General features: G+C 47.0%; 1 protein-coding gene across 1 annotated transcript in view; it reads left to right on the top strand.

The window, feature by feature from the left end:
• Positions 1–2,115: 2,115 nt before the first annotated feature.
• The window catches only part of NWD2 (NACHT and WD repeat domain containing 2), a 187,163-nt gene continuing 165,174 nt past the window's right edge, over positions 2,116–24,104 (top strand). The window contains exon 1 of the mRNA XM_045998572.1: positions 2,116–3,308. Coding sequence (XP_045854528.1) covers positions 3,158–3,308 — 151 coding nt within the window. The 5' untranslated portion in view covers positions 2,116–3,157. The remainder of the gene's footprint in view (positions 3,309–24,104) is intronic.

The raw sequence follows: 24,104 nt of genomic DNA, 5'->3' as shown, positions 1-24,104 counted from the left end.
TCTGGGTCACTAAAGATGGCAGCCAGGGCCAGACCCAGGCAAAATTAAGAAAACAGAAGAGGTTTGTTGCCAAGAGTGTGGAGATAAGAGCCATGGTACCTGGATCCCCAGTCCAGCATTAATTAGTTATATAACCCTGAACAAATAGTTTTTCTTTTTTGACTCTTGGTTTTCTCCTGTGTAAAATGGGAGTACTAATAACATGTTCAATATCTGATGAAGAGGAGAAAATGTAACGTGTTTTAAACAAATATATAAAACAGAAGAGTCTCCAAGCTTTAAGTCAGGACCCAGTTTCCACATTCAAGCCAGCTCCTCCCTTTCTCCTTCCGGTTTCTTTCCTTCTCTCCCCCCCACCCCCAAGGGTTGAGCCAATAGTGCCTCAGGGTGGGAAATAAATCTAGTTAATTCCTAATAAAGTGTTAGTGCCATGGTTGACACTTCCCTTATGCCACTTTCATACTAATGAATGAATCTCTGGTTTTAGAATATCAGATGTTAGCAAGAGACGGAACGCCTCCAAGAAGGTAAGAGAAGGATGTATGTGTATGTGTGTGTGTGTGTGTGTGTGTGTGTGTGTGTGTGCACGTGCGCCCCCATGGACGTGTGGAGAAGGGAGGGGCTGAGCAGGTGCCTTTAGGTAGAAACCTCCCTGATAACCAAAGACAGCATTTGGCTCTACCTGTGCAAAGCTCACTGTGCAGGGAGCCCTTTAAAATGCCGCCCAACAGAAAATGTGAAATTCTCTCTCCTCTGCATCCTTGGTCTGCCGTGACACTGGCAGATGCTAAACTTCGGCCTGTCTAGAAGAGTTAATTAGGTTATAGAGGCTGCCAAAAATCCCAAAGTCATCCTAAGAAAGTGCAACACTTGGAGATGTGAAGCAAAGGTCAGGAGACACAAACACCGAATCTGATTTTTAAGAAAGAAACCACCAAACAAGTGGGGGCGGGGGCTGGGGAAGAGAAGCAAAGGAAGCAGGTCCCTGAAAATCTGGCAACTTCTTATCAGTTTCCTATAAACACTGAGATTAGACATAAAGTGGTCCTGGCTTTCTATCCAGTAATAAATACTGTGTATTTATAAAGGCAGATACTGTAACAGATACTGTATATTCGTAACTGTTCCAGAACACTCAGTCCCTACTTCCTGGGGCATCAGGAAATCTTTCAAAGATCTCCTTCCGACTGGAGAATGTTCCCACCTGGGACTAATAAAGCTGGAGAGGGGAAGGAGAGAATTTGCTAAATGGAATCTGTAGAACAAGTGCCTGGGTATGTTCAAGGCTGCTTTATTGGTTGCATCAAATTATGACAGAGTAAGAACTGTTGACTGCCCCCTGGTTCTCAGTAGCAGAGAGGCAGCATTTAAAACCCAGAGACCCAATTCTTCCAAAAGGTTATCCCAGAAAGCAGGTGCTGGGAATGGGGTGGGGTCAGAAAATAAACAGCAGTACGTGCGACTTCACTGCCACCAGCAGGACCTAGGAGAAGTGCAGGCCAGGGAGGAGGTCAGGAGCTGCCTCCAGCAGAAGCCCCAGGTGGGAAGAAAAAACTTGGAACTGAGCTGCCTTCATCCTGTGCCCAGCCACCCCCTTTCCAATGTCAAAAATTTGGAGAAGCTGTTTTTCCTCCCTCGAAGACAGGAGTTCCTGCCCCAAAGCTCAGAACCAGAGGTTTGGAGACCAAACCCCAATTAAGGATCCAAACACACCCTCCTCCTCCCTTCTCCCAGTCCACAGTACAGTCGCACTTTTATCCTACGAGGTCTTCCTTCCTGTCCTGGACTTTGCAGTATTTCAGCAGGTGCAGCGAGTGTGGAACGGCGATGGCAATTTTATGGCTGGGTCCCTCCGCGTCTCGCGTCACCCCGGCGGTAGACCAGACCCCTAGCTCTCCCACCCCAACTCCAGGTAACACAGTCCCGGCGTCCCCTCTGGCCCCTTCAGGTCAGGGCCAGGTGGAGCCGACTCACGCTATAAACGGACTTGGAAAAGCCGCCAAAGGCCACCTCTGATCTCTCGCACCCCTCCTCAACCCATGACCATCTGCGCTTTGTGGGACCTTGCGCGGAGCGGCGCTCCCCGGAGCCCCAAAGGCCTGCCGGGGCGGCGCGCACCGGGCGGCACGGGGCTGCTGGAGCTGCTGGGCTGGCGGAGTGGCCCGGGAATGCTCCAGGGCGGGGGCAGGAAGGACCCCTCTGGAGCCTAGAGACCTCGGGCAGGCTTCCCGCGGAGCTCGGCTCTTGGAAAGATTCCGCGACCGCGCGGCGAGGAACACGTGAGCAGCGCGGCTTCGCTATAAAAACCCCCGCTCTGCTGAGCGTGATCTAGCCGGGCGGCGGCACTCAGCCACCTGCGCCGCCACAGGCCAGGCGACGGCGACGCTCCCTCCAGGACGCTCAGGACGGTCCCGAGTTTTGATGCCTCGGACCCTCGGGGGCCGGGCACAGTGCCTGCGTCTAACTTTGAGGCCGGGATTGCCGGCACGTAGGCAGAGAGGCGCCGACGCCGGTAGGCGTGCCTTCCCGAAAATGCTCAGGGCTTGTTTGACCTTTAGGAGAGTTGGAGGCGTCGGAGGGATCGCGGGCTAGTTGAGCGCCCGGGATCGTCCTCGGAGAAGCCCGGAAGCCCATGGGCAGCCAGAGGCCCCCGCGCCCCCGCCCCCTTTAAGCCGTGGGTGAGACCTGCGCGCGGCGGGAGTAGGTTCCCATAAAGTCGGGACGCCTTTCGCAGATAAAGTTTGGTCGGCTCCCTTGCACCCGGCCCCGCCGCCTCGGCGACCCCTCTCCCCGAGGCAGACGCGGGCGGGGAGATGGCCGCGGGCTGGGCGGCCGGCGCGGGCCCTTCTCGGCGCAAAGGGGCGCGGCGCGCGTAGCAGCCGCCACGCTGACCTCCCACGGGCTGCTGTGCTGAGCCCCCGCGGCGGGCGAAGGCGGACGCCCGGAGGGCCGGGAGGCGGCGGCGTCAGCGGCCCGAGGGTCCGTATGGCCGCTCCCCGCCGGCCGGTAGTGTTCGCCACGGAGCTCGCCGGAGGCGCCTCGGGCTCGGGGCTGCTGTGAGCCGCACCGCCTGCGGGGATCGACCTAGCTGTTCCGCGGAGCCGCGGGCAGGAAACAAGAACCAGGAGGCGGCGGCGGCTCTTCCTCCCAGAGGGCGATGTGGCCGGCAGGTGCGGGCACCAGACTGCCCTGTCCCCGGGACTCTGCGCTCCGGCGGGCGGCTTTCTCTGGGAACCTCACCGCCCTGCCTTCTCACCTCGTGCCCGCCGGCCGAAGCGTCCGGGTCTTCATCAGCGCCAACCCCGAAGGTAAATCCGTCGCTCGGTTTTGTCCGTCAGTCCTGCCCGTCCGCGCGCCGGGAGCCCGAGTGTGCCCGCTGCACAGCCGGGTGCGGCGTGCGTGCCCCGCTCTCCCCTCCCCCGGCTGAAGCCGTGGCTGCCCTGAGCGCGTGGGAATTTCATTTGAATCGCTTGTGTTCTCCCCTGGATCAGTCCCTCTGCCCGCAAACGTCCCCTAGGACACCCGGTCTCGTGCCCCGCGCCCGGAACCCGGTCTCGTGCCCTCCCGCCCGGGTTATTTCTTCGGGTCGAGTAAGGAACATCCGAGGCGGTAGCAGATGCTTCTCGAAGCTCCATCCTGCCACTACCGCCACCCTCCCTTTTAGCGGGTTTCTCCGGGGTTCCCGCAAACGCAGATAGTAGTTACCCCTCGCTCTCGGCTCGGCTGCAGGCTCCTAAATGAGGGTTCGCTCGTTTGCTACTTGTGCCGGCCCAGGCGAAGGGAGCCGAGTGCGGTGGTGCCTTTTACTTTGGAGGGCAGAGGAATCCTTCGCAAACCGAAGGCCCGAGGGGGTTGAGAGGAAACACGCGGTGCCGCCCTGGGATGGATGGGCGCCCGCTCTGTGGGGCGCTGGCATTTGGGATGAGCGCTCGGGATGAGCTCATCTCCACATTTGGACACCGGGCTTGATCTCCCGGTCCAGAGCCTGGCCTACTCAGTCGTGTTCCTCTCAAGGCTGGGCACCTGGGAGGCGTAAAACGCAAACTTGTTGATCTATCGCATTCACAAATCACAGCGGCTGGGCGCTGGATGAGTTGATTCGTTTCTTTTCTTTCTTTTTTCTTTCTTCTTTCTTTTCTCTTCTTTCCTTCTTTCTTTTTTTTTTTTTTTTTTTTACCCCCCCTCAATACTGCCTTTGAGTTCTAAGACCTGAATGTTAACTTTCGTTACTAGTAAGGGAAAGCAGGATGCATTTGACTTTAGCTGGATAAAACTGCAGGAATTGCCCTTTTCTAGAAAAAGCAAATGTTCGGCCATAAGATAAGTTTGTAGACTTTTTTTATGGGCTCTAACAAGCCTTGAGTCCGACAAAAAAGTAAAAGGAAAAGTTAACAGTCATTGGATAACGTCGTTTGAAACCCCAAGACCAGCTGCTTATTTAGAGAGGACTGACAAAAATAACTTTCTAAAAATAATTTTAAAAAAAGAAAAAGCAGAAATCTCAGGTAAAGTTTAGGTTATGTCAAGAGGATTGAGGAAAGAAAGAGGTAACTCACAGTGATTAGTAATAGAAGGAATGTATACTTTCGAGATAGGGGCATGACCTATAACGTTTACAACTCACTTTCACAGAATTTAATACTTTAAGGAGACACTTAAGAAACTACCGTGCAATCTTTTAAAATCCTTTTAAAATCTCAGATGTCTTCCAGGATTTTAACTTAAACCTGAATAAAGAAAACTGTGGAGATATGCAACCTATTTAAAAGTTTGGGGAAATATGCAACTTCAGTGTTCAGTGTTTTGTTATTTTTAACGTTGCTTCAACATTTTTCAAGTGGTTGAGAGAATTGTGTTAGAAAATGTTTAGTCTTAAAATTTTCAATTCTTCTAAGCTTAAAAGAAATCTCATGAGAAGTGTTTAGGTCAGCTGATGTAGAACCAGCTAAAGGACTGTTTTTCTTTAAACATGTTGCTTCTAAAGTACTGTGAAAATTTTGTTAATATGATCAGTAGTTTTTCCTTTAAATTTGTATTTCCTTTAAATACAAACCAGTGATCATGAGTTTATGTTAAGTCAGCTTAATATTGAATTCATATTTAAGATTAATGTCATTTTTCCTAAGTTTGTACATGTGATTCTTCAAATTTTCTAATTTCTTAAAAGTTTTACCATCTATTACTCTTTGGAAGGCAAACAGGAGGAGGGAGCCATGAGCCGTTCATATCTCCTAGTTACTGGAGATAACTGGAGATAGCTGGAGAGCTAGCACATGGATCTGAAAGGACCAGAAGTGTGACTTCTATCCGAGGAGTTGTAATAGGGGGCATCATCTCAAATTTTATCCAATTTGGAAAGATGAGGAGGGTATATTGAATAGAAATGACAGAGTCGGGTTTGGGTTTTTTATTTTGTTTTGTTTTGTGGGGTTTTTTGGTTGTTGTTGTTTTTGTTTGTTTTTGTTTTTTGGTGGACTTGTGCATGAAACCTTGCAATCTTGGTAAATGCTCTATCAGAGGCAGCACTCCACCACGAAGTTTTTATGGATGCAGTTCAGGAAGCAAATGGTTGTGTTTTGGTTCAGTCCAATATTAGATTCTTGGCCAATACTCAGGGGCCTCTCCACTGTGCAATTAAGACAAAGAACATTATCTCATGCTTTTTTTTTTTTTTTTTTACAAGTGGACATCAATTGAGGCTCTAAAGAAAAGCTGCTTTGTGTTGAACTCAGAGCACTATGTTTAAGAATCCAGCAAGGGTCTCCCTTAGATTATTAATAGGTCTTACTTTGAAAGGCTTGTGTGGACTTTACGCATCAGTAGTAAAGGTAACCTATGTCTTTCACATGGAAAAGTTACTTTCCCATATGTTTGCTCATTCAGTATTTTAATCTTGATTTCCACTGTCCAGTCCTGTGAGGATGCTGGGCCGGGTGTTGTTCTGTGTCACACATAAGGAAACTGAGGCTGGGCCAGGTTAAGCCACCTGCCTGCACCCCTGTGGCAGAATGAAACAAGGTGGAGCCTTCAGGGGACCCAAAACTTCTCTTGATACTCTGGCCCAGACTGGGTTCACGCCAGATTTCTGTGAAATATCTCATCCCCGTCAGCGGGATCTAGTAGCTAGTGCTGTCCTTATTCCTGAATTCCTGACAGCCAGAGCTGAGTAGCAGGAAGGGAACATCGCTGGCCACCCTGACCCACTTCACCTGTACCAAAAGGTGATATTAAGGGCATTCAAGGGAAGTTCAGAATGTTCTTGACTCTAATGGACTTGTTCCTATCCATAAATATGTCTGGATCTGACCAGTCCCCACCATATTAAAGACCCTGGAGAAGATCCCTTGTGGAGGAGGGATCTGGCATTGTGCCAGATTCTCTGACTAGGTAGACCTTGGATTTCATCTAGTCCCACCTTCCACCCAACATAAAAATTCCATCTGTGGCATCTGCATTAATCCTTGGAAGTCTCATAGTCACTTAGCCATTGTGTCTCTGCCAGAATGATGCTTAGATGTCCTTGGAACAATGAATCTAAAACACGTATAAAATCTTCCACGGTGACTAGCCTGAATTGTGCATGAATATGCAGAGGAAAGGAGCCAGCAGAATTCTCTCCCTATGTTGAAATTCACAGGGGCCTAATAAGGAATCGCTTTGTCTCATTTCTTAACCAGTTTAGAGCAAAGTACGTCTTCGCTGGGGCTGCGGAAACAAAATACCGTAGACCAAGTGGCTTCAGCAATAGACATGTACTTCTCACAGTTCTGGAGACTGGAAAGTCCAAGGTCAGGGTGCTGGCAGGTTTGGTTCCTTTTAAGGGACCTCTTTCTGGTTTTCAGAGGGCCACCCTGTCACAGCGTCCTCACATGGCAGAGAACACAAGCTCTGGTCTTTCTGCTTTTTCTTAAAAAATGATGCTAATGCCATAATGGAGACCCCAGCCTAAAGACTTCCTCTAAACCTCATCTAAACCTAATTACTTCCCACAGGTCCCACCTGTAACTACCATCACATTAGCTGTTAGGACTTCAACCTGTGAGTGGGGGAGGGGCAGAAACCATTAAGTCCATAGCATTCTGTCCCTGCCCACAACCAACAAATTCAAGTCCTGATTACATGTGGATTATGTTCATTCCATCCCAACAATTCCAAAATCCTGTTCCAACCTGTTCCTGTTCCTGACCTGTTCCAACATCAACTCTAAAGTCTACAGCCCAAAGTCTCAACTAAATACAATCTAAATTAAATATCGGTGAAACTCCAGGTAGGACTTATCCTAAGGCAGAATTCCTTTCCTGCTATGAACCTGCAAAACCAGGAAAGTTCTGTGCATCCAAAACGGAATGGTGGGGCAGGCAGAGGATTAGCATTCTCATTCCAAAGAAATGGAATGACTCAGTTGGTTAAGGGTCTTCCTTCAGCTCAGGTCATGATCCCAGGGTCTTGGGATCGAGTCCCATCTTGGGCTCCCTGCGTCTCCCTCTTCCGCTACTTGTGCTCTGTCACTCTCTCTGTCAAATAAATAAAACCTTAAAAGAAAAAAAAAAAAAAAGATGAAGGGTCCCAAGTAAGTTCAAAACTCAGCAAGGCAAATACTACTAGGTCTTACGGCTCTCTTGGAATAATCCTCTTGGGTTTGAAGCTCTGCTTTCCACTCTCCCTGGGGTGGCATTTCCACTTCTGTAACTGTGGGGGAGGAGTTGGCCTCCAAGAGTCTAGGAGACCCTGTCCCCAAAGCTTTGGATCCTTGCCTTCTGCCCTGTTGAAACCTAAGTGATGCCTTCCCCCACTTTAAACCAAGGAGGTGGTCCTGATCTTCTCGGAACCTCCTCTGGGGGCATTCTTCCTTTGTCTTGAAGAATCACACACAGGCACAGCTGAAGGGCTCTAAGATCTAAGAAGTCTGGCAGCCTGCCTTCCTTTGAAAGCCTGTCTCTGTCTTCCTCCGTTCCAGCTGACGTTTACACAGAGGTGGTCCATGGTTTACACCCGTAATAATATCCTTATGAAATGGTTGTTCGACCACACCCTTGCTGTTCTTTTCAGGACAAGCTTTGCCATTTTTTGTAATAGGAATAAGTTGAGAATTTTGCAGATCTTTATGTTCTGGTTCCTTTTTGCTTAACTCCTTTCTCAATTCCTTCCCTCAACCCCCCTCCAAATATACCGTAAGTGCTCAGGAGGAAGCAAGCCACCCTTTCAACCAGTGTCATGGCTTACAAGCACTACCTTCCACAAACCCTAGAGCACAGTTCGGTTACATCGCTTACTACTTTACAACCCTCCCCTTTGGTCTGTTGTGCGGTAACACGTTCCTCGTTATCTTAGGTGTCACCACAATGGCCATACTGTGCTCACGATTTCTATATTCTCTGAGATGGAAGCTTTCTCCACAGCTCTCCACTTTGCTTTCTGAGCCCTTTGTTACGGCAGCACCCCCTTCTTGGTGCTAAAATCTGACTTCATTTCCTAGAGTTGCCCCAACATTTACCACAAACTGGCTTTTAAAGAACGGAAATTTATAATCTTATGATTCTGGAGGCAAAAGTCCAAAAGCAAGGGTCAGCAGGGTCCTGCTCCCACTGAAGGCTCTCAGAAGAGGTCCTTCCTTATCTTTTCCTGGCTTCAGGTGGCTCCTGGTGGTCCCCCGTGTACCTTGGCTTACAGCTTTGTTGCTCCAGCCTCTTCTTTCATGGTCCCAGGGAAGAAGGTCATATCCTCCCAGGGTGCGGAGAGAGTGTTGTGTCTCTTCCTCCTTTGACAAGGATAGTAATCCCATAACGGGGGCCCTGCCCTCTTGACCTCAGCCATACCTAATCACCTCCCGAAGGTCTCACCCCGTAATACCAATACTTTGGGTGGTGGGGCTTTAGCATATGAATCTGGGGGGCTACAGCCATCGAGTCCATAACAGGTAAAGTCTAAAGTAGAAAGAAGGCCAAAATACTGCCTTTATTACTGCAAAAAACTGATGCAGGGCCAGAATCCTTTATCTTTTAGAGCAGGGAGGATTGTGGAATTCCAGACTGGTTTTAGATTTTAGAAGAAAATGGTGCCTCTGCTGTTGATTTCCTGGGGTCTGGGGTAATATCCCATCATCAAATACGAGTGTATCTCTGAGGAAAAGACTCCACTCTACATCCGTGCTCTGCTTTCTGCAGTCCTGGAAAGGTTTATCTGCACTGCCCTGTATGGCAGCACTAGCTAAATACGGCTCTTGAGCTTTTGAAATGTGGCTGGTTTGACTAAGAATATGAATTTTTAGTAGAGTAACAAACTTAAATTAAAATAGACACGTGTAGCCAGCTACTGGCTACTACACTCAACATCAGGCTCTGAGTGGAGAAATCAGGACTCCAAGTGGTGTCGTGTCTGTTAAGGTCGGGTTTTGCCACTGGTGACCCAGGTCACTTAAGGTTTTGCTGCCGGATGAATTGGGGAAAAATTTTGGTTTTCCACTCAGTGGGGATTTTGGAAATACAGGTAAGAACTGTGGACCTCTTGGGGGGAATACGGCTTTTAACTTCAGACAAGTACGATTTTTCCAGTGCTGAACCTCAGGATGGCATAAACTTACCCCCTCCCTCCCCAGTCACTGTCAGCAATGGACAGGGCATAAACCTGCCCCTTCCCCTCACCCGGTGGACAGAGTTGACCCGTTTATAATTTAAGACATGGAGGAGCAGAGAAGAATGACAGGTTCACTTATAAGAGAGAACGAAGGCACCGGGCTATTGGTGTTCAGATTTTCCTTCCAAATGCATCCATCCTATTGAGATACTTCTCGCCTGAGGAGTGAGGAATGGCCCCATCCAGGACTACTGGGCTCGTGCATCTCCTCTGTGTGTTGGGAGACCTTGGAGGAAAAGATACTCCCCAACACCTACTTTTGTTCATTTCCCGCCCACTCAGATTTATGCAGTGCATTTGACAGGGTGCACTGCATTTTGAGAGCCATGCACGTCTGTCCCCAAACGTTAATGACCAGATGCTTTGTCCAGTTCCACTTAGACCTTGTTCTCTGCATAGTTTTGTATCTTCCTGGACTCTCTTCTCTTTTCTCCACATCTTTGGCATCTTAGTAGGAAAGCTTATTCTCCATTTTGGCACAAGCCACAATCAAGAGAGAAGGATTTCCCCTGCATTGCTTCAACCAGTGGTTAATTTACTTTTACGTTAGTTTGTGCTCCCCAGGGCAAGAGGCAGAAGGATGTACATCAAGAAATTCACATGAGAGCTGTGAATATTCCTTACCCTGGTTCTTCTTACCTTCCCTACAATACTGTTATTTCAAAGGCTCCCTGTTGTTGTTTTTTTCCACTGTTTTTGTGAGTAATCAGAAAAAATACAGTTAACACAGCAAAATCCTATTCGTGTGGGGGGTGTGTGTGTGTGTATGTATCTACACACAGCTGTTTGATGCCCCAGAAACATCTTTGAGAGTTAAGAGCCTTACAGGAGAACATACTGAACTGCTATTTTACGATAAATGCACACAAAACATTTACAGTGTGTTCTAAGATTGTAGTTGTGGCGTTTTCAAGTCCCTGAACAAATGTTATTCAGGCAGGGGAGAATATTAGTTACAAGTACGGACTGGAGAGCCATGTCAGCCTGCCTCAGTTTGCCTCATTCATCCACCATTGAATGCTGTGAATCCTTTGTAAGTTGCTTAATTCCTTTGTTCTCAGTTTTCCAATCTGTAGAACAGGACAGCAGCAATGCCTGCCTTGCCCGGTTAGTGTATAAGTAAGTTCATGCAAAGCACTTAGAACAGTGCTGGGCACGGAGCAAACTTGAAATCAGTGTTGCAGTTATTACCGTTATTATCTTTAGTCTTCATTTCTGCTGTGATCCACACACTGCGCAGGTAAGGGTGTGGAAAGCTAAAAAGGCATTTCCTGCCCTCGAGGAATGTAGTCTATGGAGTTACAACTCCCGAGTAAAACGGAAACCACTCCAGGTACTTCAGGGAACCCAGCAGTCCCCAAAATCATTGTAAGGATCCAGTGAGCGAAAGAGTCGCCACCAGGCATTTAGGTCACTTTGCCAAAGCTGTCACCTAGAGGGCAGGAAACGGCAGAAGCCACCGCCAGTTATCCTGGCTGTGAGTTTCTACAGACATGCCCATCTGCTGAACCCACATGGCAGCCAGCACAGTTCAGGGCAGCAGAACATTCTGCCGTCCCCTCGTGGTCCACACCTCATGCAGGTGCACGCCCCGGACAGACCCAGAAGGGCGTGTGGACTCTTGCAGCAAGTCAGTCAGGGACCTTCCAGACTTCTCGCCCTCACACCACGAAGAGAATGAAAGCAAGTGCTAATGGACACTCAGCACCGAGAGAAACAGTATCTAGTCTGGGGGAAGCAGGCACCTTGACTGGGTCTACCAGGAAATATTCCTGAAGCCCCTCCTTCCTCGGGACGGCTGTCTGGGTGCTTCGCATACAACAGCAGTGGTCTGTCTCTGTTCTCGTGCAGTTCACGTCAGTGATCTCTGTGATGAGGGCCGGGCTAAAGATACGAGCAGGGCATTAGAGAGACACTGAGGAGGACTAAGCCAGCATGGAGCTCAGAGTGCGGGTCGGGAGGGCTCCCCAGAGGAGCAAATAGAGCCGGGGTGTAAACACTGTCCTCCGCGCCTGGTAATCAAATAGGAGGCAGAGCGATGATGAGATCTCGCAGGGAATAGAAAGAGATTGTCATTATTATTCAGTAAAGAGCTTTTATCCCTTTGAACAGAGAGTGGAGCCCGTGTCTTGAGGTGACACTGTCACTTGTCCCTTAAAGGTGACTCATTTAGGATGACATTTAAAAGAACGCTGGGCTTGGAGTATGTCGTACGCTCTACAAATAGATGGTGACTTTAAAGTTTAGTAAATTTTCCCGGACTCTTTTCCAGGATTCTTGTCACACTGTTGGAAGGACACCGTTTGCTGTTTTAAAGGGTGCGTGGCAAGTTTGTATTTTATTTGATTCTGTTGTCTGTTGCTATATATCAGCCCACCCCAAAACTTGGTGCCTTAAAACAACAATGATTCATCATTTCTCACAGTTCTGTGCCTGTCTGGGAATCCAGGCAGGGCTTGGCCTGCAGAAGACAGGTAGCTCTGTTCGGCTGAGCCTTTGGCCAGAGTCACTCACTTATCACATTCAGCTAGGCCTGGGCGGAACTGGGCTGGAAGATCCGAGAAGGCTTCACGACTATGTTTGGCTGCTCAGGGCTTCTCCATGGGGGCCTGCTCTCCAGCTTTTCTCCTCATGCAGGAGTCTAGCCTAGAATTCCTTCTAGGGGATTAGCAACCCTAGGGAAAGGACATGGCAGCTAGCAGTCCTCTTAAGGCCCTGGAAGTCCCAGGATGTCATTTTCACTGTGTCCTGTCTATGCAAGTCACAGGCTAGCCTAGATTCCGAGGAAGGGGAAATAGACCCTATCTCTTCATATGAGGAGAGGCAGGTACATATGGGGGGGGGGGGGGGAAGGGGCATTAAGGGTAGCCAACTTTGAAAGCTACCGGAACTCCAATTGTATTGTGTAGTTTCTGTGGCCTGTCTTTGTCATAATTAGGTTAAATGAGAAAACCCATGAAACGTGACTGAACTAGTGATCTGGCTCGTCACAAGTGCCCAATAGTGTTAACAGTTGTGACAATCACAGTGAATTTTGAGGATTGGTAGTGACGCCGTAGTACTCTTCTAGAACCTTCCAAATTCCAACCTGAGAAAAACCAGAGTCTGCAAATAGGTAAAAATACCACCATTTTTACTGAAAAAGGTAGTAAAGTAGAAAGCTTTTGTGTTTCCTAGTACTGAACACCAGGATTACACATTCTTCTGCCCATGCCACATTCTGGCAATGAGGGGTCTGCAGGGGGTCTGCCCCATAAAACATTGAGCCTGGAGAGGAGAGAGTGACCCACACACTGTGTGGACAGGTCATTTCCTGGGGAAAGGAGTAAGCAGGTGGATTGAGCTTGCCTGGTTTATTTTTCCCACATTTTCAGTCAAATAAGCCACCCCTTATTTGACTAAAGGATAGGAAGGAGGTAAAAAGAGTCCAGGAGGCTTATGCTCCAGAAGAAACCTCCGGTTAGGGGAAAAAGGGCTTCTCCCTGAACCTGAATATTTAGCTATTTCAGTTTTAACATTTGTACACAGTGGGATTCTTTAATTACTCAGGATCATTTAAAATTGGATCTCTGGCTTGATATAACCCAAACTCTGTCACAGCCAATATCTAACACCAGAGAAGAAGAGAAGACATACTTTGTATGTAATAGCAGGAACTGTATCAACTATCAGTATCCAACACTTTTATAAGGGAAGTGCTTCACATGCCTTGGGAAAAGTCACTCCATCTCTCTAGAAATAGTAAGTTGTTTTAATCCAGTATGATTTGATAGTGGGTAGTTTGATACACAGCAAGAGACAACAGGAAAAAATACACACTCATAAACACCTTTTAAAATGGCAAATGAGGGGCGCCTGGGTGGCTCAGTGGATTAAGCCGCTGCCTTCGGCTCAGGTCATGATCTCAGGGTCCTGGGATCGAGCCCCACATCGGGCTCTCTGCTCCGCGCGGAGCCTGCTTCCTCCTCTCTCTCTGCCTGCCTCTCTGCCTACTTGTGATCTCTCTCTCTGTCAAATAAATAAATAAAATCTTTAAAAAAAAAAAAATAAAATGGCAAATGATTTGATTCCTACAGTGTAACAGGAACTTATCTACAGGGTAATTTGGGCTTGATGAAGCAGGCTCAAAGTTCTTTTCAACCCAAAACATTTTTGTAAGTTTTGCCTATCATGGTCATGTGATTTAAATCAAAGTAAATTTGTAAGTGGTTTGACAGTGTACATACAGGCTGAATTATGGACAGTCGATCCAGAAGAAAGTCCGGTGCTACTGATATAAAGACAGACACCTTCATATTGCTTCTTCAAAGCTTCATCTTTGATCCTATGTTTTATTGAAATCAAACAGGATTCATTCTGCAAGTTAAAGTAGGTAGGCTAACATAGAATTAGAAAAAGGATCTGTGGTAGAAAGTTAATAAAAGGATAGAAACTATAGCTTTGGATGCAATTCAAAGGGAATAATACCCACTTCTAATGAAATGCTTCCTGAAAAATCTCATTTTCAATCCAAAATATTTCCAAGGCTTAGGGCACAGGCACACTCCAAACGAAGGGCCAAGCCCAGATGTCAGGTGTCTTATTCCAAGAGTGCTTACAGAATCTAGCAGAAATGGAACCACAAAATTAAAAGGGTGTCTTTCATAATGCTGAACCTGATCCAGTACGGGTAGTGTCAGAGAGATTCTTGCCGCTGGAAAGATTTCCTTCAGAGTTCATTCTAAGCATCACGGGCCGTGTTTATGAGATACCCATTGTGTACCACTGAACTCCTCTCAGTGGTTGCTGTGGAGAGTGACAGAGGACATGAGAGATCCATACTGCCTTCATTCTTTCAACTCCTGTGGTAGGAGGCAGGACAAACACAACTACCGGAAACACACTGTGGCTGTGAGAGGGGTGCTCCACCACCGGCCACTTGGAGTAATTGGAATCGCACTGTGCTGTCTGCTATCCCAGTCAGGCACCAGCTGGTCAAAGTTAGTCAAAAGGGAAAGACCGGGATGTGTCAAAGCCAAGAAACAGACCTCTCTACTGTGGTGCAGAGGCTGACGGGGGCACTGGGCCAGCTGTCAGTGATGAGAACAAGTCTCGGTCCAAGAGAAAGGCACCGTTTTGGAAGAGAAAGCTTGTGTTACCATAGAGTCTGAGCAAAGAAGCATCGTGAGCACATGGATGCTGACATTTAATTTCCTCGAGTGTCAGAGCAACTCAGCAGTTTACTCAAATAATAACAGGAGGGATTTGGGCGTGTGGAAAGTATGAAGGCAAAAGGGGAGTTTGGGCCCAAGACTGCCCTCCTGAGATAAAGGAGTGTGGGGGGAGGAAAAGGGGGTAGCAAGAAGCATCTGGCAAAATCAAGGCAGGAGCCCAGTCCTAATTGTGAGGTGGGACAGAGGTCCTGGGACAAGGTACAGGCTGCTATTGGGACTGGGACTCAAGGCCAGGGCCACAACTACTGCCTGAGTGAGTCTCAGAAGATTGGAAAAATAGGAAATAGGAAAGTAATAGGAAACATTTCCTGGCTGAGAATACCCGGCACGGCAGGTGGCCAGAAGTGTGGTTCTGGATATCTCAGAGAAAAGATGCAAGGACTAGGTAGCAGGAAGCCTAATTCAATAAAAGCAAGGAATTCAGAACAGTGCTAGAGAGATTAGAAAGACTTGATTCTCCTAGTTGATGACGATGAGATGTTCCAGAGAAAGGGAATAGGATCTATCCTGGAAGTCAAGTTATTCTCATTGCTTAATTATTAGTGAACGACTAAAATATTTTGCAGCCACAGATATAAAGTCGGGGCTCCATCCATGCTCTGTGGGAAAGGGAGCAGAGATTGATTAGTAATGTCTGCTGTGGGTGAGGCATGGGGTGTGTTCTTGATTGTGCAGTGAATTTGCAGCTGTGAACACTGTGGATTGGTGGGAGTGGGGAGTAAGCAGCAAACCTTAGGCTTTTGTTTTGGTTCCTTTGGCCAAAGCAAAGAGGACAAGCCAGAGTGAAATAGGAAAAATTGCCCAAGAAATAGCAGGTGAGAAATTTTCTTGACCAAGTGACAGAACTGGTAGAATCATCACGTTCTAAAGGAGGAAAAATGTGTTGCAACAGTAAAATAGACTGAAAATCTACTTGCATCTTGGTAGAACCTGCATACTGGTTAGTTGCTAAGCAGAGCATATAGCTTCAAGCAGAGGCTCTCACTCAGTGGACAGTGTTCTAGAAAGTTCTCTAAAACAATTCAGCACCACCTGGGTGGCTCATTCCGTTGATCATCAGACTCGGTTTTGGCTCTGGTTGTGATCTCAGGGTCCTAGGATAGAGCCCGTGTCAGGCTCAGCACAGAGTCTTCTTGTCCTCTCCTTCTGCTCCTTTCTCCACCCCAGCATGCTCTCTCTCTTTTATAGAATCTTAAAAAAGAAAGAAAGGAAGGAAGAAAGAAAATGAAATTCAGAAGCTACTGAAGTCACTGTGAGAAAAAGCAATGAAGTTAATCAAAGATACCAAATGTTAAAGGAGAAGAGAAAATCTGCTGAGAACACTAGAAAGACATGAAGATAAAGTTCCCTTCTAAGCCAGGGTCTCTATTCAAGGGGCTGAATAATCCATATGGAGAAGCAATTGTAGTAACAATAAGGAGAATATGTAGAAAAAATGGGAAAAGACCCAGAACTTCCCACCTCAGAGGGCTTGCTGTTCGGGGGCATTCATCTGCAAAGACATGGGGAATGAAAGCACCCATAAAACAGGAATTTCACAATTTAATGAAACCACTGTTGAACCTAAAATCTTTCTTTTTTAAGATTTTATTCATTTATTTGAAAGACAGAAATTACAAGTAGGCAGAGAGAGAGAGAGGAGGAAGCAGGCTCCCTGCTGAGCAGAGAGCCCGATGCGGGGCTCGATCCCAGGACTCTGGGATCATGACCTGAGCCGAAGGCAGAGGCTTTAACCCACTGAGCCACCCAGGCGCCCCTGAACTGAAAATCTTATAAGGTGTGGGAGTTTTGTCACACGACCGCCACATGTTTTGGCACACATCTCACCGAAAGGTGGACTCTGTGACTTTTCTCCTTTTATCTGGGCTCCCCAACTGTTGTTGGCCAATTGCATAGGGAAGAAATGGCATAGCACCGGGCTCTGGGCCCAGGCGTTGAGAAACTGACCACCTCCACTTTCTGGTTTTGGAAACACTTGTTCTTTAGAAACTAGGCACCCCTGTGGAGAGACCCCTGTGAGAGAAGCAAATGGCCAGCACTACCTTGCCAGCAAGGAGGTTGTGCTATCTAGGAAGTGGATCTCTGCCCACGCATGGCGCTCTCCCAGCTGAGGCACAGACTAGCTAGCCTTCCCCACTGAACCCTGCCAAAAGTGCAGACTCAAGGGTAAGGTGAATGCTGTGGTTTTCAGCCAATGATTTTGATTTGCTATGCAGGTAAAAGAGAAATCAAATTAGTAAAATAAAACCAATTCATGCTAGTGTGTAGTGGCTAAAGTGCTGGGGGCTAGGGTTGGTTTGGAACCCCAGGATTTGTCATAAATTTGTGTAAAGTACCTAATCTCTTCAAGCTTCATTGTTCCTTCTGACAGTGGGGCATAGTAATAAGTACCTTACAAGGTTCTTGTGGGAAATAAAGGAAATACACAAGCACCTAAAACAATGCCTGAAAGGTAGCAAGGACTCTAAAATTCTAGATCAAAATTTGGTAAAGGCCCTAGAAGATTACAGAAGAGAAGAGGTATAAGGGTTTCAAAGAAATGAGAATTACTTGAATAACTTTTTTTGTAAATTGTGACAAGAAATGGTCATTATTCCCAGATGATACCATCTACATAATCACGTGTGCTTTTAGCTAGAGTGGACTATATAAAAACACAATTTTTAAATGATGGCTTAACATATAACTGAATTCAGCCCACATTATCAGGAATTAAGTTAATAAGTTCCATCTCTAAATAACAAAGCAGAACCCCATGCTTTTAAAAATTAGTCCTTAACAACCTTTTAAAACCGTGGATAACAAGCAGACCTCAATAAAATGACATTCAGACAGATTTAAAAGATAGCACTGCCATCTTTTAATGTAAGGTGTGCTCTGATCTTATATTAGAAACCATCATTTCTTTCACACATAAGGAGTCCTTTAATGTTGCTTTAAATCTGCATAAAGAGTTGTCATTTTTCCAACCCGTTTATCTTTTAGACCCATTGCATGGTTGGCTACAATGTTTCAAAGCACATGCATTGTCCAGATTCACCGGAGAGGGACCACTCCTCATAAAAATGAACAGCCCCCTTAAGGAAGGATTTCAGTACACCCTAAGGGGAGTATTCAATCCCATGTATGATCGAAAACTATTTTGTTCCACATGGCCATTATGGTAGAATGGCCAACTCTTTATTATGTAATTTGTAATTCTCACTGCGTACATGTAATAGTCATTGGAGCCCACATTATACTGAGCAAACAATACAGGTATTCCTGAAAGAAAGAAAGAAAAGAAAGAGAAAAAGAAAAGAAAGAGAAAGAGAGAGAGAGAGAAAGAAGCAAACAGAAAATAATAACTGGGTGTTATGTTTGGGGTGGAGGAGGGTAGAGAGCAGGTGGGAGGAGACGCATTTCTTGCCTGAGTCTGTGCAAGGTCCAGGATCGGCGGATGACCTCTTGAATCCAGAAGGAGCTAATCCTTCATTCGTTCATTGATCCTGCTCTGCATCTCAGCCTAGAATGGAATGAGGGAGAAGGCTCCAGAATCGAAGAGTTTTGAAACATAACAGTTTTGTTTCTCAAGTTTGGAGTTTGGTTCTGGTAGAAAATAGGTATTTAGGGAGTCTGGTCCCTCTGGGGAGAGAGGGAAGTCAGCGTGCTGAGCTTCCGCTGGGTGGAGGGAGCCCGCCATCCTTTATGTGCCTCCAATGATAATCTGAAGAAAATGAAATTCGGGGCATAACCAGGTGCTTTGGTTCTTTTTACCTGAGATTTTAAAAAAATATATTTGAAACTCCTTCTTTGGATTCAGTACTCTTGTGTTTCCTTCCCTTTTTCCTGTCAGAAATGGGTTTATCTCAGTTGCGTCAGAGAGGAAAACTGGGTTTCACTTGTGCTGATACCATGAACATGATCAAGGCAGAGCTATGTTCGGGGGGGGGCAGCTCTAGTGGGCATGGAAGCTGGACAGGGCTCCCTTCTCAGCTCTGCTGACCTCACATGTGTATACAGATTTCCTCTCCACCAGCACCTGCATCTGCCGTGGGGAGAGCAGTGCTGACTTCTAGGCCATGCATTTCATTTGACACCAGGGCATCCAGGAATCACAACACCAGAATTCTAGATTCAGCACTGCCCACTGTTTTACCAGCTGTGTGACCTGAGGCAGTTTCTAGAGCCACGAGTCTCAGTCTTCCTTTCTACAGAAAAAAAAAAAAACCTATATCGTATATTTTATGGAGTTCTGTCGTAGCGTAGAAACAGTGAGCTCTAGGTAGAAATGAAGCATTGTCCTTTTAGATCTCTTTCAAATGCAGGAGTTGTGAACTGACACTTAAGCCAGTGTTGAGTGATTATGATACAGTATAATAAAGTAACTAACATGTAATACACACACAGTATCTGTGCTCAAGAAAGGCTCATTGAGTTTCAAGTCCCCTTAAGAAAAACGGAATTCTAGTTCCCAAATCCTGTACCCCTCATGGTTCTGTCCCTGTTGTCTCCAGTCCTTCAACAGGAAAGCTAACCCTCCATCCCTGCACCCAAACTCCTCCTGCCTGTATGGCTCCTCTACTCCTTTATTCCCAGGCTGATAGGGCCTCATCCAGTGGCCTGCCAGATCCCCACGGGGCTAGCTGTGGAGCCCCGGCCTGAGAGTCCCCAACCCCTGAGGTCCAAGTTCTCGAGAAGCCACTCTCCACACGTGTAGCTTCCCATCTCCTGCTGCAGCCACTGAGGAGGGACTTGGGGGGAGAAGGACGCCTGCCCCACTCCCTGTCTGGGGAGGAGATGACCGGAGCCTGGCAGTGCGGCTCTGCATTCTGTGCTTTTCTCACCAGAGCAATGGGAAATCATGCACCACTAGTGTTATGGTCTAGCTACACTGTGTCTTTGGGAACCCGTTAGGTACCTGGTCACGTTCTGAAACATTATTTTTATGGCAAATTTCATTCTGCATTCCGTTTCAATCATGCACATTCAGGCTTCTGTAACAGCCATCTAGAAGCTGGACAGATGTGTTTTCACCAGAGACCTTCTCCTTGCTTTCCATTGGCATCATGGGTGCGTATGGGAGAATGTTCTTGTCCTTGAGGCGTCGTGAGGTGGTAAGGGGGCCTGGCGTAGACTGACGCGTCTGCTTTGGACAGTAGCTCTGTGACCTTGTCCATCCCGTTCGGGACTCTTCCTCCCCTATAGAGTGAAGTGAATGAAACGCAGGACTTCTGGGACCTCTTCCAGCTCCAGCGGGACACTGTTCCACTCCTTGAAGCCCCCCAGCAGTTCTGTTTTGTTCTATTTCTCTTTGGGGAGAGGGAGTGTGGGGTTTAGCTCTTTCTTCTGACTTTGCGAATGTGTCCTATGCCATCTTCCGAGGAAAAGCAAGAGTATTACCTGTCCTCCTAGCCTCAGAAGATTGTCCTGATAATGGATGCAAAAGCACTTCTGAAACTCCTCCGTGAAGGTGCACTAGTGATTGGCGGGTGGAACATACAACAAGTGGCACAAGTTAGTGCACAAGCATCAGAGAGATTTAGGAACTCGGACCACGTGTCCCGTATTCTGCTGGAGAGCCTGCGCGGGATGAAATGAGCATGAAAGGCTCCTCTTTAGGCTAGCAAATGAGACTTTTAGGTCGGTGAAATCATGCGGCTTTGGGGGGGGGGTGTTTGCATATCAACTCGTGCGTGGAAGGAATTGGCATTCTACCCTGAATTTTGTGATGGAATCCACGGTGTGTGCACGTACAACACACAATACATGTGGGGACTAATGAGTAATAGAAGTCAGAGGTTCAGAGTCTGGCTTGAGTTCGGGATCACGACCTGAGCCAAAGGCAGATTTGGCCTGTGCCGTTTTCTGACTCCGTGACCTTAAATTATTCAGTCTCTCTAACCCAAGAGTCGCTTATCTCTAAAATTGAAAATATCACGGGCTTGTTATGAGGCTTCAATGAGATAAAGCTTGTGAGATGCTTATCACATGCCTGGCATTTAATAAGCTCTCGTTAAATGTTAACTGGGATCATTCCCATTATTAGCTCCATCATCTCTTTACCTGGGAGATGCGGACAGCTCGGCTGGGAAACAAATGACATCACACCCGGCTCAGCTAGCTGGCAGTCACTAAGAGGCAAAAAATACTCCTCTGCCGGCGGTATCTTTGTTGCCCACTCAGTACGAGAAGGAAAGATGTGTGACATGATGACACACTTAGGAAACGTTCATCCTCTGTTTATTTATATAAAGCCAGAATGTTTATTTCCAACTGTCTGTCAAGGTTGACATCTTAAGAGGCCATAACTATGATAAACAGTTTTAAAAGTGCTTTTGTAGAATTATCATCAGAAATAAGTTTAAAGCCACAAGAAGAGGCATGCCTTCTTCCTTTATGGTTCAGACCTCATTTTTATTTTTTTTAAAGAGTTTATTTATTTATTTGACAGACAGAGATCACAAGTAAGCATAGAGGCAGGCAGAGAGATGGAGAGAGAGGAGGAAGCAGGCTCCCTGATGAGCCGAGAGTCTGGTGTGGGGCCCGATCCCAGGACCCTGAGATCATGACCTGAGCTGAAGGCAAAGGCTTAACCCATTGAGCCACTCAGGTGCCTCTCAGACCCCATTTTTAATCAGAAATTCACTACAGTGAAGTGAACAAATATTGATTGAGGGCTTTCTGCATACAACCACAGTTCTAAGCCCCAAGGATTGAATTCACCAATACTAAGTAACTGTTTATTTAACACAGATGGGAGCTGTACCCCTTGTGGTTGTCACGTTCTCATGGCGGGACCATAATGGAGAAAAGCAAATGCTTATGTCTGTAAAGTTTCTGGGGGCAATGGTATGCACTGTGAGGAAAACTAGAACAAAGTAAGGAGAACATGTCTGAAGCATGTACTGTCTCCCAGTAATGAGTGCTCAGAGACAGTCTATCTAAGGACAGAATATTTGAACAGAGACATGAATGGAGTGAGGAAGGAAGCCAAGCATTTCTGCCAAGAAGTAAGTGTAAGGAAGAAGCAGTAAGTGCAGAGGCCCTGTGGCATGGTGGGCCTTTCGTGTCCAAGGAGCAGCGAGATCAGTGTGGTGGGGAAGAGATGGAGACAGGGCAGCTTTCACAAAATTTTATGCCCCCATATGGCAGGTGCCAATCAACCAGAAACAGATACCATCTGTAAATAATGGGCACGCATGCACACATGCTTTCTCTCTCTCTTTCAAATAGATCTTTAAAAAAATTTTTAAGTGATTCTAAGAAAATTTCAAGGTAGTTTTTTGGGGGGGTTTTATTTTACCTATTTTCTAAGTTTTTATTTATTTGACTGAGAAAGAGCACAAGTAGAGCAGCAGGCAGAGGGAGAAAGAGAAGCAGGCCCCTCGCTGAGCAAGGTGCCGGATGCGGAACTCAATCCCAGGACCCTGGGATCACGACCTGAGCCAAAGGCAGATGCTTAACCATCTGAGCCTCCCTGGCACCCCTTAAGGTAGATTTGTTAAAACCACTCTGATCAGTATTTACTTATTTTAATTAAGCAGCTCCTTCATCGTTAGGGTAAAAAACTGTGGACCCTAACCTGTATCCCCTGACTACCTTGGCTTCGAGAAGCGGAAAGGGAAGGTGTGAGAGACACAGTTACTGCATCTGTGGAGGCAGCAGGTAGCAAACTGCCCCAAACGTTGGGAGTAAGACAACTACAAGAGAAGAAAAGGCCACTTCCTGTTCTGTGACCCGGGCGGATAGGAAATGCTGTCTGAGGTGGTAGAGGTTGGCTCAGCCTCGGTCTCTCGGTGCTGGAAAGTGGCACAGGCTGCTTCTTGGTCTATCTCCAGGTGGATTCTCTGCCGTGCATTTTCATTAAAGCCCCAAGGAAGCCTGTTAAAAATTCTTTGGGAGGAGTAAGTAACCAAGGCAGCAAGTGAGGAGCCCGTTATAAAGTTGATGGGGAGGAGAAGGGAGTTGAGGGAAATTGAAAGGGGAGATGAACCGTGAGAGACTGTGGACTCTGAAAAACAACCTGAGGGTTTTGAAGGGACGGGGGGTGGGAGGTTGGGGAACTAGGTGGTGGGTAATAGGGAGGGCACGTATTGCATGGAGCACTGGGTGTGGTGCAAAAACAATGAATACTGTTACGCTGAAAAGAAATTTTTAAAAAGTGAAAAAATAATAATAATAAAATAAAGTTGATGGGATGAGGACCACAAGTGCTACCACGTCTGTCTCGGCGAGCACAGCAGTTCCCGCTGTGAGACTGATGGTGGTCAATGTCAGAGGCCCGCCTGTCACCTAGGGCGTCGTGCAACCCAGCAGCAGTGGTGGTGACATAATCCTCCCATCAGGGACAGCCAGGGGGTGCCTGGCCCAGCTTTCACAGCTACTAAGGTCCCAGGGCAACTTGTACGTATTGGACCTGTAATGGCAGCAGGTGCACAAAACAGCCCACGAGGAGAACACCTAAGTTAACATGTTTCACAGCCGCTCCCCAAGGTGACTCAGAGTCTCACACCGGTGATTACTTTTTCATGAAAATTCATGCACTTGTTCATTAAAGACACAGCACATGGCTGCAGCTCCCTGCCACTTCCCCTTGGCCAGTCTGCTTGGGAGGCTGAGGGAGCTTGGGTTACAGAAGCTTTCGTGTTGTTAACCATGACAGAAACTCATGTGGCTTTAGGCTCTGGAATCAGAAAGCACTGGGTCTGGTATCTGCATTTCATCACTTTGGAGCAGTGTGTCATCTTCCTCAACTTCTCTAAACCTTGGTGTCCTCATCACCGACACAGGGCTAAAAATAGTATTTGGCTTAGAAAGTTTGTATGAGGATTAGTCATGTATGGAAAGCACTTAGCACTGGGCCTGGCCTAATAGACACACTAATGCTAGTTGTTGTTATGATAATTCAGAATGGAAGTAGAGTTAGTGTGTGTGAGAGAAAGAGATAGTGTGTGTGTTGGGGGTGGGAAAGAGGAGGAAAAGAGGGAGAAAGAAAGGCAGGGAGAGGAAAGGAGGAGGGGAGACTATCCAGGAAAAATACAGCGGGTGGGGGGGGGGGGCGGAATTAGTGGTGTGCCAAGTTTGTGAAGACTAAACAAACATTCAAGGTCCTTATAAATTTTATCAGAGAAATTACATAAAGCCAAGAGAAGGATAGGCTGGAATGGGCCCTAAATTATTTAAAATAAAAAAGAAGAAATGATTTTAGCAGTAGGATTTTGGATGGTCTTTGGGCATGATGAAAGATTGCCTTTATTCCTGACCATGTACTGAGGT

Source organism: Meles meles, chromosome 2 (assembly GCF_922984935.1).
Source record: "Meles meles chromosome 2, mMelMel3.1 paternal haplotype, whole genome shotgun sequence".
Taxonomy (NCBI): Eukaryota; Metazoa; Chordata; class Mammalia; order Carnivora; family Mustelidae; genus Meles; species Meles meles.
This window is presented reverse-complemented; position numbering and strand designations above follow the sequence as displayed.